The 17,057-nt window shown below is 41.9% G+C and overlaps 1 protein-coding gene across 2 annotated transcripts in view; it reads left to right on the top strand.

Moving 5' to 3' along the window:
* The window catches only part of LOC142218314 (inter-alpha-trypsin inhibitor heavy chain H3-like), a 57,684-nt gene that overhangs the window by 2,745 nt on the left and 37,882 nt on the right, over positions 1 to 17,057 (top strand). Inside the window, exons 2-8 of one of the 2 annotated variants that reach the window (XM_075286937.1) lie at positions 906 to 982; positions 1,985 to 2,106; positions 3,986 to 4,003; positions 5,083 to 5,249; positions 11,446 to 11,550; positions 12,277 to 12,439; positions 14,030 to 14,140. In XM_075286937.1, coding sequence (XP_075143038.1) covers positions 906 to 982; positions 1,985 to 2,106; positions 3,986 to 4,003; positions 5,083 to 5,249; positions 11,446 to 11,550; positions 12,277 to 12,439; positions 14,030 to 14,140 — 763 coding nt within the window. The remainder of the gene's footprint in view (positions 1 to 905; positions 983 to 1,984; positions 2,107 to 3,985; positions 4,004 to 5,082; positions 5,250 to 11,445; positions 11,551 to 12,276; positions 12,440 to 14,029; positions 14,141 to 17,057) is intronic. The other variant, XM_075286939.1, reaches the window with a different exon arrangement.

The raw sequence follows: 17,057 nt of genomic DNA, 5'->3' as shown, positions 1-17,057 counted from the left end.
TGTATTTTTGATGCATTTTTCTCTGCAGTTTTTCTTCCCTTATTAAATTTGTAGGAAAAACACAAGTGTTTCTGGAGGTAAAATTGACATTTTTTTCAAAAATGCAGCTTTTCAACTGGATTTTTTTCTTCAATAAGTGGATGAGATTAGCTAGATTCTCATTAACTTTGCAGATTTTTTTTCCACTGCCTTTCTGCAATGTCGGGCCTTAGCCTAAAACTGTTCTTTAAATGTCTGCAGTGTGAAAAAAAATGAAAAAATAAAGGGCTATGTATTGATATACATAAGCTGATTAAAATGGTCATTGGATTTCCCTTAAGTAGTTAAAGAGGCTCTCCAAAGTATATATATACATAATAGGAATAATAGGAATGGCAGGTAGGTTGGTAGTGGGACCTGTCATTCCACCCCCCTCCAGTCCACACTTTGGGATGTTCCAGCAGAGACTCAGCTGTTGAGAGTCTGCTCATCAAGGAGGCTTAAGAAGTCAGCTCCAGCAGCAGACTGTCGCAGAGCTTGGGTGGAGAGCAAACAGAGAGGTGATATTTTTGGAGCTGTGTCCTGAATGATTCTACTGGCTTTTGGATTTCTGTTATTCTAGGTGAGGTAACCTATTCTATGTTTAGTTAGAGCCTAGCCGGGCAGGTATTTATTTTTGTATTGTTTCCTTTTGTTGTTACACTACTTTCTTGCGTGAAAATAAACTCTACCTTTGTTTTGGATTAAAGAAACTGGACTTTTGTGTTTATGCCACCCCACCTTAAGTGGGGAGGTGGAAAAAAAAAGAAGAAAAACATACTCTCTTGTCCTTGGTGCTCAGTTGCCTCCCATCGTGGTCTGGTCCAGCTGCTCTGAAGTCTTCTTGTCTTCTTACTGACTGTGAATTTCTGGGTTCCCTTCCTTAGGCCCCTGATTGGCCCCAGCAGTCACATGTGGCAGGGACTCCCATCGACTGGACCACACTGGGAGGCATCAGGGACAGGTGAGTGTTTTCTTTTTTTTTTCTTTCTTTTTTTTTTTTTTAACCTCTCCTGGCCTAATTTAAATAAAAATAAACCCTTTTAACTATAAAGTGTATCCAATCTTTCAACAAACTTTGCATATATCAGTAGTACAGTGTTGGAGGAGTAACATTATTTCTGACCATTGCGTTTTTTACCAGTTTTTTTTTGTGGGCTACATCTCTAATTTTTAGTTCTCCCTAACCTGCTGGGTGAACACTGAATACAGAAAGGGAAGGAGAATCTGATTCATAACTCTCCTCTCTTACATTCAGAAGTATCAGCAGGATTATATAGCACATAATAGAGCTCAGTCCATGCTCATTTATTCCCCTCTCCTCTCCATAAATATTTATCATGAGCTGTAATAGAAAAGCTCTGTGGTTTTCTGCACTAGCAAAACAGAATCCAGCAGAGATTTCAGAGTGAATGTCAGCTTATCAGGTAGGAGAGGTGGAAAGAGTCTAACTAGGAAGCATTTTCTCTACAAGATATATTACAAAGTTTTGTATAGAAGGGATAATGTGTCTCATTAGGGAGAGACGGGCACAAGGATTTATTAATCCATGCATGCCCTGCTAATAATTCTGGAATTCTGGGTAATGAATATAACACCTTATTGTGCCAGTATAACTTCTCCAGAAGGAATATGTTCCCATCCGCAGACAGCTGTTGCAAGGTTTTTGCCTCTCATCAGTATAGAGTAGTGTACTGGTTTTCTGTGTGAGAGGTCTAGACGTGAGTTAGAAGGGGTAATGACTAATGGGTAATGGTCTAAGGGCTAATGTTTTGTATAGCCACTTGTACTATTATTTTATGCAAAGTTTGTTAAAAAGTTAGTGACCATTTAAGCAACTAAATACTTTAAATTTGTGGTCAACCCTTGGCTGTGTCCTACTGGTAGATCTCCACAAGCAAAAGATATTGTTCAATGTTTTTATTCCAATTATTTATTCACGTTTTTTTAATCTCGCCTATAATAGGTATTAGCCAGGTGATGCAAATTTTCAAGATGGATCATCTTTTACTGCTTTTCACAGTATTGATATGTTTTCTGTCTCCGATAAATGGCGACTTTCTGATTAAAGGACTTAAAAATATTCAGGTTGGTAAAAGCTTTATTATGCCTATTGTGCATGTATTTACCTAATATATTTTTCCTTTTGTTTAGCACCAGCCCTCTATAATGACAAAATTCTCTGTCCATGAGACTATTTCTTGGGGAGAATTGGTTAGTTTCTTTTTGGCTGAATAACTTTCTTCTTTAGTCTCCCCCTGAGGTTATATGCAGGTCTGTTCTTTGCCTTGGTCATCAAACACCAGCCATACTGGTTTCCTTGGTGTTTCGAGGTGGCTGCTATTCATGAGGTCAGTGTGTTTCATACATCACTTTGTGGAGCACACAAAACTCAATAGGGTGTTTTGGGCAATACGGGCATTGCATCTAGTATGCCATTTGTGAATGGTAACAGGTCCATGCGCACATCGAGGTCCATGGGCTTTATAATACTGCCAAAAGGCCCATTTGGTTAAGGCAGCCATTTTATCCTTATTTAGTACTAAGCCTGAAGATATTCGTAAAAATCTGAGTGAAGATAAAATCTCTTCCTTTCCTAACACCTAAGAGGTCCAATTTCAGGTCCTTTTGTTACTGAGCTTAAAAATTCCCCAAGATTCCAGGATAAATACCTTGAATAAGCAGAGATATTCAGAATCAAGTAAAGTCTTCTCAAAAAATTCTCCTCTGGCCAAAAAAGTTAAAACGAGTTAACCCATCTTGTCACTTTCTGTGGGGGAACAGACTCATGACCTTTGCCAGTCAAAAGCTCTGTTCCACTATTTAAAAGGATATTTTCCTTAGCTGTCTGAGGTCAAATGCTCTGCTTAGAAGTCACTTGCTTCTGCTCCCCAAGTCTTCACCAAAATGGCAGTAACGTGGCAAGCAGCCCTAAGATTGAAGGAATTACAGTAGGTGTGACCCCATATTTGGATAAATTGCTAGTCAAAGTTTCATCTTGAGAAAATCTTCTTTGTCTCAACATTATACTTCAAATGCTGAAAGACAATTGGGGGAATTTATTTATACTGTTTATTCATATGCCAGTCTTTATTCATTTCTAAACAGGCGCACAATGTGCTGGAATTTCTAAGACGCCCCAAATTCTTAGTACTGTCATTCTTGTGCGTGTAAGTGCACCTTCTCTGGCCCACCTTTATTTGTGCTCCTCTCCACTCACTGTCCAAAAAATGTCAAGCAGGGAGCAAGAGATGAAGTGTGCCTTCATTCCCCAATAATTCCCCAGATGTGAATTTTCTTCCACTTTCTAGGCAGATCCCAAAAAACTGGACATCTGTATTTATAGTCAGCTTGTAGAAATGCCATCTTTTCCCATCAACCAGATTGAAGAATTTTGGATTCATTATAGATGAGGATCTTGGGTCCCCTTACTTAATAGAGGTGGTCCCTTAGGCAAACTTCATATTTGGATATTATAGACAAAGCACTTGAACAGCTAAGGCTAGCTTCACATCTGCGCTCGATGAGTGTTTGGAGATTCTGTCACACATTCCACTTGAAAATTTCGGAGAGACTTTTCTCTTGGGTGGAAATCAGGCGGACCCCATTATAGTCTATGGGTGACCACTTTGAAGCAGATTGGATTTCCAGTTTTTGGGTCTCCAAGCAGACCTGAAGAATGGAAACCCCAACGCAGGTGTGAACCTAGCATAAGAGACAAACTAGATTTAACAAAAGTCAACCACTAAGCTCCAAACCTAGCCTAGAATTCCTTTGTCCACCAAGGAAATCTTAACTGAAATGAAATATTTCTTTCTATATTTTTTGGTATGTACATCTGAAGTGCGTCCTATATCAGGTGTCTTACTGTATAGTCTGAAAAATATGGTGTTTATTTTAAATGCTATATAGTGTTGCATATTTTCCACGTTTGATATGCAATTTTCCTTTTTCTATTTCTCTACAGAAAAGAAGCACTGATAATGTAAGTACTGGTACTCAAAGCAGGGTGGCCATTAAAAATTTACATTTCTATACATTTACGTACTATACGTTGTTGAAAAATATAGCATGCTAATTATAGCTTCCAAAAATGCTGCATTTTTCCCCACATGGGATGATAAAAGCAAACACGCAAAAAAAGGTGTTTGGATTTTTGCTTCATTTTCATCTATGGGGTGTGTGGCCTTAGCCATATAATAGGTGATAAAAGTCTGATCACTGTTGGGTCTCATCACTGCAATCCTCACTGATAAGACTAGGGGTTCTACGTCCCCCATTCAAATGCAGGGTTAGACGTACAGAATGTGCAAATTGGTTCTCCATTCCATCTCTATGTGACTGATGGAAATAGCCAGTACAGTGATCAGATATCTTCATCAGTCCTATAGACGTCTAATGGATCAGCAACACTTAGGCAATTGCCATTCCAATCAAATAGAGGTTCCATTGCTAAGACCCCGCACTGATCAAACACAAGCATATCCTCTGGAAGCGCATGGGATTCACGACCAGCGTAGATAATGTCGATCTTGATAATTCTCCCCCATGTATATTAGAACATTCCAGAACTTTGACTATACAGTGTATATGATTTATTAACATACAATCTAAATATTCTGATGATGGATAGACCTACGAGATCCACTCCCTATATTAAACTCATTAGATACCACATTTATTATTGACAATCCTTTAGAATACAAGTGCACATAAGAACATCCATTCTATATATGCTTCACAAGGGATTAAAGACAGTACAAGTTTATACAAAAAGACTCAAGAATGGGGCAAAACAGTGGCTCAGTGGTTAGCACTGCAGCCTTGCAGCGCTGGAGTCCTGGGTTCAAATCCTGCCAGGATCAACATCTGCAAGGAGTTTGTATGTTCTCCCCGTGTTTGCATGGATTTCCTCCCATTCTACAAAGATATACTGATAGGAAAAAAATGTGCATTGTGATCCCTATATGGGGCTCACAATCTACATTACAAAAAAAAAGACTCAAGATTATTGTATTACTTTTTCATACTAAAATTATTTATTTGTATTGTTGCGTCATTCAGCCGGTGAATGATATAGAAGTCTACAGTATAGACATCAACAGTCAGGTGACATCTCGCTTTGCCCATAATGTCATCACAAGCAGAGCCGTTAATCGAGCCAATGTCTCCAAGGAAGTCATCTTTGATGTGGATCTGCCAAAAACAGCTTTTATTACAAATTTCAGCATGTAAGTGCAACAGGGGTATATGCAAAGATATAACACTGTGGGTGCCCCAAACTAAGGGTATAACTAAAAGGGGGTGCCAAGGTTGATAGTACGTTAAGGCTAAGTTTAACACGGGCTTTTTTGGACCGTATTTTGATGCAGAGGCCACCTCAGAATCCGGTCCAAAAAACGGCTAGCCACGACTGGATGTCAGTGCAGTGCACCGGCATCCAGTCTCGGCAATCTGCTCCAGATTAGGCCCAAATGAATGGACCTAGTTGGGAGGGAGTGTCGTGCTGCAGCGGATTCAGACGCAGAATCCGCGTCAAGATAGGGCAGCTCGCTTCTTTTTTCGATTCTTTAATGGAAAAAAGAAGTCAATGGTTCCCATTGAAGTCAATGGGAGGCGTTTTTTGGAGCCGGATTCTGAGGCAGATTCTGCGTCAAAATCCGGACCAAAAATCCCCATGTGAACTCAGCTTAAGTCTGAAAGGGCCACATAAGGAAACTCCACTGATTACTATCTGGTTCCTAGCAGCCTCATAACCAGGGGCAGATAAAACTACCTTGTGTTGTATGAACATTTTGGCTCACCAAATGGGCTAAGGCTTTCACTGTTTTTTAATGGGATGATTATCAGGTGAATGGTAATTCATAGAAATGCTCATTCTCAGTCAATTCCCTGTGTCAGGCCCCATGTAGTGGGCTGCAGAAAAAAAGAGCTGCAGGAAAAAATGCGGCACTGAGGTTTTTCTCGCAGTGCTTTTCACAGAAGGTCTGCAGAGGGTTCCATTATATATATATATATATATATATATATATATATAGTCCTATGAAAAAGTTTGGGCACCCCTATTAATCTTAATCATTTTTAGTTCTAAATATTTTGGTATTTGCAACAGCCATTTCAGTTTGATATATCTAATAACTGATGGACACAGTAATATTTCAGGATTGAAATGAGGTTTATTGTACTAACAGAAAATGCGCAATATGCATTAAACCAAAATTTGACCGGTGCAAAAGTATGGGCACCTCAACAGAAAAGTGACATTAATATTTAGTAGATCCTCCTTTTGCAAAGATAACAGCCTCTAGTCGCTTCCTGTAGCTTTTAATCAGTTCCTGGATCCTGGATAAAGGTATTTTGGACAAACAATTCAAGTTCAGTTAAGTTAGATGGTCGCCGAGCATGGACATCCCGCTTCAAATCATCCCACAGATGTTCAATTATATTCAGGTCTGGGGACTGGGATGGCCATTCCAGAACATTGTAATTGTTCCTCTGCATGAATGCCTGAGGATTTGGAGCGGTGTTTTGGATCATTGTCTTGCTGAAATATCCATCCCCGGCGTAACTTCAACTTCGTCACTGATTCTTGAACATTATTCTCAAGAATCTGCTGATACTGAGTGGAATCCATGCGACCCTCAACTTTAACAAGATTCCCGATGCCGGCATTGGCCACACAGCCCCAAAGCATGATGGAACCTCCACCAAATTTTACAGTGGGTAGCATGTGTTTTTCTTGGAATGCTGTTTCTTTTTGGACGCCATGCATAACGCCTTTTTTTTTATAACCAAACAACTCAATTTTTGTTTCCAAAATGAAGCTGCCTTGTCCAAATGTGCTTTTTCATACCTCAGGCAACTCTATTTGTGGCGTACGTGCAGAAACGGCTTCTTTCTCATCACTCTCCCATACAGCTTCTATTTGTGCAAAGTGCGCTGTATAGTTGACCGATGCACAGTGACACCATCTGCAGCAAGATGATGCTGCAGCTCTTTGGAGGTGGTCTGTGGATTGTCCTTGACTGTTCTCACCATTCTTCTTCTCTGCCTTTCTGATATTTTTCTTGGCCTGCCACTTCTGGGCTTAACAAGAACTGTCCCTGTGGTCTTCCATTTCCTTACTATGTTCCTCACAGTGGAAACTGACAGGTTAAATCTCTGAGACAGCTTTTTGTATCCTTCCGCTGAACAACTATGTTGAACAATCTTTGTTTTCAGATCATTTGAGAGTTGTTTTGAGTAGCCCATGATGCCACTCTTCAGAGGAGATTCAAATAGTAGAACAACTTGCAATTGGCCACCTTAAATACCTTTTCTCATGACTGGATACACCTGGCTATGAAGTTCAAAGCTCACTGAGGTTACAAAACCAATTTTGTGCTTCAGTAAGTCAGTAAAAAGCAGTTAGGAGTATTCAAATCAATAAAATGATAAGGGTGCCCATACTTTTGCACCGGTCAAATTTTGGTTTAATGCATATTGCGCATTTTCTGTTAGTACAATAAACCTCATTTCAATCCTGAAATATTACTGTGTCCATCAGTTATTAGATATATCAAACTGAAATGGCTGCTGCAAACACCAAAATATTTAGAACTAAAAATGATTAAGATTAATAGGGGTGCCCAAACTTTTTCATAGGACTGTATATATATATATATATATACAGTCCTATGAAAAAGTTTGGGCACCCCTATTGATCTTAATCATTTTTAGTTCTAAATATTTTGGTGTTTGCAGCAGCCATTTCAGTTTGATATATCTAATAACTGATGGACACAGTAATATTTCAGGATTGAAATGAGGTTTATTGTACTAACAGAAAATGCGCAATATGCATTAAACCAAAATTTGACCGGTGCAAAAGTATGGGCACCTCAACAGAAAAGTGACATTAATATTTAGTAGATCCTCCTTTTGCAAAGATAACAGCCTCTAGTCGCTTCCTGTAGCTTTTAATCAGTTCCTGGATCCTGGATAAAGGTATTTTGGACAAACAATTCAAGTTCAGTTAAGTTAGATGGTCGCCGAGCATGGACAGCCCGCTTCAAATCATCCCACAGATGTTCAATGATATTCAGGTCTGGGGACTGAGATGACCATTCCAGAACATTGTAATTGTTCCTCTGCATGAATGCCTGAGGATTTGGAGCGGTGTTTTGGATCATTGTCTTGCTGAAATATCCATCCCCGGCGTAACTTCAACTTCGTCACTGATTCTTGAACATTATTCTCAAGAATCTGCTGATACTGAGTGGAATCCATGCGACCCTCAACTTTAACAAGATTCCTGGTGCTGGCATTGGCTACACAGCCCCAAAGCATGATGGAACCTCCACCAAATTTTACAGTGGGTAGCAAGTGTTTTTCTTGGAATGCTGTTTCTTTTTGGACGCCATGCATAACGCCTTTTTTTATAACCAAACAACTCAATCTTTGTTTCCAAAATGAAGTTGGCTTCTCCAAATGTGCTTTTGCATACCTCAGGCAACTCTATTTGTGGCGTACGTGCAGAAACGGCTTCTTTCTCATCACTCTCCCATACAGCTTCTCCTTGTGCAAAGTGCGCTGTATTGTTGACCGATGCACAGTGACACCATCTGCAGCAAGATGATGCTGCAGCTCTTTGGAGGTGGTCTGTGGATTGTCCTTGACTGTTCTCACCATTCTTCTTCTCTGCCTTTCTGATATTTTTCTTGGCCTGCCACTTCTGGGCTTAACAAGAACTGTCCCTGTGGTCTTCCATTTCCTTACTATGTTCCTCACAGTGGAAACTGACAGGTTAAATCTCTGAGACAATGTTTTGTATCCTTCCCCTGAACAACTATGTTGAACAATCTTTGTTTTCAGATCATTTGAGAGCGGGCTGTCCATGTTCGGCGACCATCAAACTTAACTGAACTTGAATTGTTTTGTAGAAAGAAATGGTCCAAAATACCTTCATCCAGGATCCAGGAACTGATTAAAAGCTACAGGAAGCAACTAGAGGCTGTTATCTTTGCAAAAGGAGGATGTACTAAATATTAATGTCACTTTTCTGTTGAGGTGCCCATATTTTTGCACCGGTCAAATTTTGGTTTAATGCATATTGCGCATTTTCTGTTAGTACAATAAACCTCATTTCAATCCTGAAATATTACTGTGTCCATCAGTTATTAGATATATCAAACTGAAATGGCTGTTGCAAACACCAAAATATTTAGAACTAAAAATGATTAAGATTAATAGGGGTGCCCAAACTTTTTCATAGGACTGTATATATATATATATATATATATATATATATATATATATATATATATATATATATATATATATATATATATATATATATATGGAAACCTCCAGTGTTTCTTTAGGTATAATTGGCATGCTGTGATGGTTTGGAAATTGCAGCATTTTCGCTGCGTGTATTTTTATGCAATATGTGGATGTGGAAGCGTTCCATAAACTTTGCAGTGCCTGTAAAACGTTGCGGTTTTGCAAATTATCTGCAAAGTCCGACTGACCTCTTTTATTCATCAACCCTGAAAACTTTCTCTATGACACCTGGTCTGCCGAGTGCACTGAAAAGGAGAGTATAGGGACTGGGACAACAGGGAGCACAAGCGTGTGAATATTCATAAAGGGGAGATGGTACCTGTATGAACAGTGGGGCAGAGTTTTTTTGCACAAATGGGGTTTTTAAGCAAGAAATTGTGACTTTTTAACTCTGTGCTATCAATAGCATTTTTGGCACTGTCAGATTTATCATTATCCCAGAAACTAAAATCAGAATTCTCCTCATGGCTTTTGTCTCATTGGACACTTTAGTAATATATTGCTATCTTGCATAATATATTTTTGATATCTGTTTAAGGCAGAGGCCCCACGAAATGGAATCGCAGCGTTTTTTTTGCTGCAGATTTTCTGTAGTTTCTTGAACCTAAATCTGCAGTGGATTTAGCAGAAGGGCAGTGGCATAACTAGGAATGGCGGGGCCCCTTGGCGAACTTTTGACATGGGGGCCCCCCCCCCCAACCGACACCGACGCCGAAGACCTCGACTGACCCCCTCCTCCGCACTCTATTATGTCCCTTAGTAAGCCCTGCACACAGTATTATGTCCCATAGTGGCCCTTGCACACAGTATTATGTCCCATAGTGGCCCTTGCACACAGTATTATCCCCCATAGTGGCCCCTGCACACAGTATTATGTCCATTAGTGGCCCTTGCACACAGTATTATGACCATTGGTGGCCCCTGCACACAGTATTATGCCCCATAGTGGCCCCTGCACACAGTATTATTTCCCATAGTGGCCCCTGAACACAGTATTATGCACCATAGTGGCCCCTGCACACAGTATTACGCCCCATAGTGGCCCCTACACACAGTATTATGTCCATTAGTGGCCCTTGCACACAGTATTATGACCATTAGTGGCCCCTGCACACAGTATTATCCCCCATAGTGGCCCCTGCACACAGTATTATGTCCATTAGTGGCCCTTGCACACAGTATTATGACCATTAGTGGCCCCTGCATACAGTATTATGACCATTAGTGGCCCCTGCATACAGTATTATCCCCCATAGTGTCCCCTGCACACAGTATTATGTCCCACTGTGGACACCCATAAACAATTATTATACTCTGGGGTCTTTTCAGACCCCAGAGTATAATAATCGGAGACCCGGAGGAATAAAAACATTAAAAAAAACCAGTTGCTTACCTGTCCCCCGACTCCTATGCTGTCGGCCGCCGCTCTCGTCCTTCTGCAATGACGTCGGACGTCACATGACCCAGGAAGCAGGCCGGGCTCATGTAACGTCAGACAAGTATGAAGGAGGCCTGGCAGGATCGTGGAGAGGTAAGTAACAGTATTTTTTACGTTCCCTTACCTCTCCCGGTCCGCCGATCATTATACTCGGGGGTCTGCAAAGATAGGGCCCATAACGGCCTATTAAAAAAAAAAAAAAAAAAAAAAAAAAATGCCGCGGTAGCGGCTGTAACCGGGCCCCCTAATGGCCCGGGCCCTGTGGCAGCCGCCTCTGCTGCCTCTATGGTAGTTACGCCCCTGCAGAAGGGAGATGTATAAGAGCTTCCAATTTTCCATTTCTTTTCTATCCACTCCTGGCTTTGACTCAAAAAACCGCAGCAAAATCTGCATCAAAAAAGCTACATGTGGCCTTAACCTTAGTTACAAATAAAGCTTAAAAATCAATACTATTTGGGTAAAATGTTGTGAGACAATTTGGATATGTTCACATGACAAAGTCTGGCGATGATTTTGGGGTGCCAGAAAATGAAGAAGTGGATGTCTAGATTAAATTCCTCTTCATTTTCGGTCATGTGAATAGCCTTTAAAAAGTTTATTATAGGCTGGATTAATAAGTGTAATGAGGTCATTCATAATGCATAAGCACCAAATCCATTTTGTAGGATAATAGACGGAGTGACATATCCAGGAGTTATTAAGGAAAAAGAAGCTGCTAAGAAACAGTATGAAAAAGCCGTATCAAGGGGCCAAACAGCCGGACTTGTCAGGTAAATGTTCCACATCCTCATATGATATACATTTATTTTGAATTTACTGTCCACGATAGATACAAGACTCCTTGTGCCTTCACACTGTCAGATGGTAGAATTACATGTCGTATGAAGTGGCCCATTTCTGAGGATGCAGTTGATGTATCTTTTTTGTTTTTGTTTTTTTTTTATGTAGATTGTGAGCCTACATTGTACATTTTTTCCCTATCAGTATGTCTTTTTGGAATATGGGATGGAGATCCATGCAAACACGGGGAGAGCATACAAACTCCTTGCAGATGTTTTTTTGCCCTTGGTGGGATTTGAACACCAGGACCCCAGTGCTGCAAGGCTGCAGTGCTAACCACTGAGCCACCGTGTGGCCCCTTTTTGGTTGGTGTATCTTTTATGCCTGTGTTACTGTAATAAAGTTTTGTGGAGTGTTCCGTTGAGCGCCATAGTGTTTTACCTTATTTGATGGATTTGCATGGACTGCTTTTGGATTTCAGCACCTCAGATTCCCAGGTCTGATTCTGCTTTTGACCTCGCAGTGAACTAGATGGAGTCTCTTTTGTCTATTTTTCTTTTACTCACATATATACCATGCGTACTACTACTCCTTTGATGACTTATTTTTCCTTTGCTCTCTTCTATTTACCGTCTTCACAAAGTAATATTAAGTAGATTATACAATATGCGTGTTATGTATGATGCTTCATATGACCAATTGAATGATTTACACAGAGCCTCTGGAAGGAAGACGGAGAAATTTACTGTGTCAGTAAACGTGGCTCCAGCAAGTAAAGTCACATTTGAGTTGGTTTATGAAGAAATGCTGAAACGTCATCTTGGAAAGTATGAGATGTTCATCAAAGTTCAGCCTAAAAACCTTGTTAAAAGTTTCCAGGTACAGTTTGTTTATTATCATATACTATGACAATAATTAGACTTATATCCAAGTTGTCTTTTTAATGTGCCTCGTCCCAACCTTTGCCCACCTAAGACAAAGTAAGGGGGGGGGGGAGAATTAAACTGGAGCAATCAGCCAAATAGGTTCCTACAGAAATTACAGTTTTTTTCTTGGAGGCCGGGGAAAGCGAAACCCCCCCCCAAAACATACCTGTTCCCGGTGGTCCAGTGTTCCCTGCCGCTGTCCAGTCCTGCAGCACCCCAGGCTTGTTTCAGCAGAAGTCCTTACAACACATGAAACAAATTAGTAGCCCTAAGGCCTAAGGAAAGAACACAGCTTACATGCATCACTGGTGACGCCCCTGGGCCCTTCTTGTGACCACTTAGGCCAATCACGTGTGGCGAAGACTTCCACTGTAACAAGCCCCTGGGCGCCAGTGGATCAGACAGGGGCAGGGGACACCAGAGCGCCAGGGACAGGTGAGTTTTTTTTATTTTTCACCTTCTTTGACTTCCTAGAAAAAAGTTGTAATTCCTGGACAACCCCTTTAAAAGATGTCTTTGGGGAGGCAATCAGTTTAATGTGACAAAAATAAGCAATTACACATCAACTATAGCTCTGTTACAATTGTCATCATGTCAAAATGTAATTGTCTATTTATATATATACAGTAACTGAAATATAAATATATACATATGTACATAAATATACATCTACAGAATATATATACAGTGGCGGCCAAAAGAACAAAATGTAATAATTGTAGCAAAAATGATTTCTTGTCTTTTTCCTATTTGTATCCTCTTCTCTCCTGGATGACGAGTATTTGGCAATTTTGTACATGTCACTTGACATTTTTCAGTTGATTTCATACTAGGAGGTATACATATCATCTGCAGGGACTTAATTTATATGCGTCACATACATTTGACAAAATCCACTGATGGTGCGTTTTTTTTGTCCGCCACTGTATATTTTGCATTTATTTTACTATGCTATCTGAATATTTGTCTTGAATTTTTTGTTGGACTTACACTACTCTGAAGGCTATTTTAATTGTAATAAAGTATATGGATACTTCTTGTCCTGAACACACTTCTCTATGCCTAAACTCAGATCTAAATGTGGCCACCTGGTCAGGGCAGATGGGTTCTCACAATTTGATCAAATAGTGTACTAAGAACCTCACATTTTAATACATGAATTATGACTTATGTTAAAAAAAAGCTAATTCCTTTCAATGTGCTTGACACCATAAAGAATTTATGCGTAAAATTGAGGGATGTGCATGAGCACTGTATGGCAGTATAGCCTATAATGGATTTGCATAGTCCCCAAGTCATACAGGCTCTGGTGATGCTGTATTTATAGATTTATTCTACCCCAAATACCCCAGACTACCTATGAGACCAAACAGATATTACATGTAACAGCAATACATACAGTCATGTAAATACACCTTAGTAAAGATGAGATCCTGAAAATCCTCTGTAATATTGTTGTTGCTGCTGTATATTCACAAGTTCAATCCCATAGACTATACTGTATATTGTGTGGACAAACTGAATGTATTTTTCTCATGTTTAGATTGAAGTAGACATACATGAACCCCAAGGCATCAGCTTTCTAGATGCTAAAGCATCTTTCATCAACAATGACTTACTACCTGCCATCAAAAAATCTCTCTATGGAGAAAAGGTAATGTTTGTGAGATATGAAGTAGCACAAATATATATATATCTGTATCTATATACAGCTTCCGTCTGTTTTCCTAATAACTAGAGATGAGCGAACGGCGCTCGATCGAATTGATATTCGATCGAATATGAGGCCGTGCGAGGTATTCGATTACAACTAAATACCCCGAGGCAAATGCACTAAAAATTCGTATCCCTTCCCACCTTCCCTGGTACTTTTTTTGCATCAATAACTGTGCAGGGGAGATGGGACAGGAACTACGACAACGGAGGCATCTAAAAAAATCAGAAAAAGTAATTGGCTGGCTAAATCAGATGACCTCCAATTTATAAGAATAGTGGATTTAATATCCGGTCATATGAGACTGAACTATGTGACTGTGAGACAGGGATAGATGTACTGGCAGGGTTAGCTAGGGATTACCTTTATTTAGGTGGGAATGTTACTCAAACAGCTCTTTGGGGCTCTATCTGGTCGGGATCCCTGTCAGCTTGCGATATGCGGAAGCTGACTTTTTTGCCATAGGAATCCATTGACCAGCGTTGATTGGCTGAATGCCATACAGAGTACAACATTCGGCCAATCAACGCTGGTTCTGCTGGAGGAGGTGGAGTCTAAGATCGGTCCACAGCAGTCTCCATTCTGGTCCGTTCTCAGATGAAGCAGTGTTGAGTGCACAGCTTTGCTACACCGGAGATGTAGCAGAGCTGGCTGTGCGCTGAGCTCTGCTACACCCGAGATGTGTCAGAGCTGAGTGTGCGCTGAGGTCTGCTACATCCAGAGAAGTAGCAGAGCTGAGTGCCAGAGGAGGCAGAGTCTAAGATCGGTTCACAGTCTGATCTCAGATGTAGCAGTGTTGAGCGCACAGCTCTGCTACACCTGAGTTGTAGCAGAGCTGGCCGTGTGCTGAGCTCTGCTACACCCGAGATGTGGCAGAGCTGAGTGTGCGTTGAGCTCTACTACATCCAGAAATGTAGCAGAGTTGAGTGTGCGCTGAGCTCTGCTACACCCAAGATGTAGCACAGCTGCGTGTGCACTGAGCTCTGCTACACCAGAGATGCACAATGCTTTGCACAAAGGTCCACTTGACCACCGACGTGTGGACAAGTGCATGCGGAAAGGGATGCTATATTTCACTGATGGCACACTGGGTGAATGTAGTAGAGGCTGGGACTGGGTCACAAACTGGGGCGGACTACCTCGTCTCCCCACCTAAAATTCCTGGCAGGGGCTCTGAACCACCACCCTTCTCCTCCTCCTCCGCCTCCACCGTCACATCGACCCCTGCTGCAGCACTGGTGTTGGGAGATGTCAGCAGGCCATGATGAAGCTCATCAGCTTGGGGGACAGACAGCACACTGCCTCCGAGGTGAGGGATGCCCTCCTCGATCAGACGTGGTTTTCACCGCTGGACCTGGGTCCAGGCATGGTCGTGTGTGATAATGGCCGGAACCTGGTAGCAGCTCTGGAGCTTGCCAACCTCCAACATGTTCCATACCTGGCCCACGTTTTCAATTTAGTGGTGCAACGGCTTTTAAAAAGGTACCCCAACGTTCATGAGCTACTAGTGAAAGTACAGCGCTTGTGCGCCCACATTCACAAGTCTACAGTAGCCGCTGCTAGCCTCAAATCACTCCAGCAACACCTCCATCTGCCAGAACACCGGCTGTTGTGCGACGTCTCCACACGCTGGAACTCGACATACCACAGGCTGAGCAAAGTGTGTGAGCAGCAGAGACCCTTGATGGAGTACCATCTCCAAAACCCAAGGTTTCCTCAGAATCAGCTCCCGCAGTTTCTTGACCATGAGTGGCCATAGATGGCAGACTTATGCGACATCTTGCGTGTCTTTGAGGAGTCCACCATGCACTTGTGAGTGTAACAATCCCGCTCCTGTGTGTGATGCGAGAATCCCTCTTTGCCATCAGGGATAACACATTGTATGCTGAGGAGTTGGGCATAGGAGCAGACCCATCCCAGCAGGATAGTCAGTGCACACTCCTGTCTGCTTCCCAGCGTATATTGACAGAGGAAGAGGAGGAGGAGGATAACGTAGTGGCAGATGATCTCATTGTCACACAGGAGGCTAGCGGGGAAGTTCAGTGCGTCCCATTGCTGCAGCGCGGATGGGGTGAAATGGAGGAGGAGGAAGAGGAGGAAATGGAGAGTGACCATTTCGGTGGGGGCAGCGAAGTCATGCCAAGTAACACTCTGGCACACATGGCTGAATTCATGTTGGGGTGCTTTTCAAGTGACAAACGCATTGTCAAAATCCTGGAGAGCAACCAATACTGGATTTTTACAATCCTCGACCCCCAGCATAAAAATAATATCTCTACTTTTATTCCGGTAGAGGGGAGGGCCAGTCGAATTAATGATTGCCACAAGCAACTGGTGCAGAATATGGTGGAGATGTTTCCATCAACTCTCGTTGGCGGCAGAGAGAAGAATTCCTCCAAGAGGCTAACAACTGCCATCTGGTCCACACCCACCAGGGGAACACTCTCCAAGGTCTGGGGCACGTTAATGGCACCCCCTCGCCAAACTACCGCCACTGAGGGGCCTAGAGTCACCAGGAGGGACAAGTATAGGCGCATGTTGTGGAAAAACCTGGCCGACCACAGCCCTGTCCTCTCCAATCCCTCTGCGCCCTACAGTACACTTATTGGGTCTCCAAGTTGGATTTGCGGCTGAAACTCGCGCTGTACACATTGGAGGTCCTTTCCTGTCCTGCTGCCAGTGTGCTATCGGAAAGGGTCTTCAGCGCAGCTGCTGTTGCAAGGCTCTACTCATTCCAGGGGCCAAGAACACTGCTGTTGCAAGGCTCTACTCACTCCAGGGGCCAAGAACACTGCTGGTGCAAGGCTCCACTCACTCCAAGGGCCAAAAACACTGCTGTTGCGAGGCTCAACTAACC

This window comes from Leptodactylus fuscus, chromosome 9 (assembly GCF_031893055.1).
Source record: "Leptodactylus fuscus isolate aLepFus1 chromosome 9, aLepFus1.hap2, whole genome shotgun sequence".
Taxonomy (NCBI): Eukaryota; Metazoa; Chordata; class Amphibia; order Anura; family Leptodactylidae; genus Leptodactylus; species Leptodactylus fuscus.
Note: the sequence above shows the minus strand (reverse complement) of the source record. Positions and strands in the feature narration are given on the sequence as shown.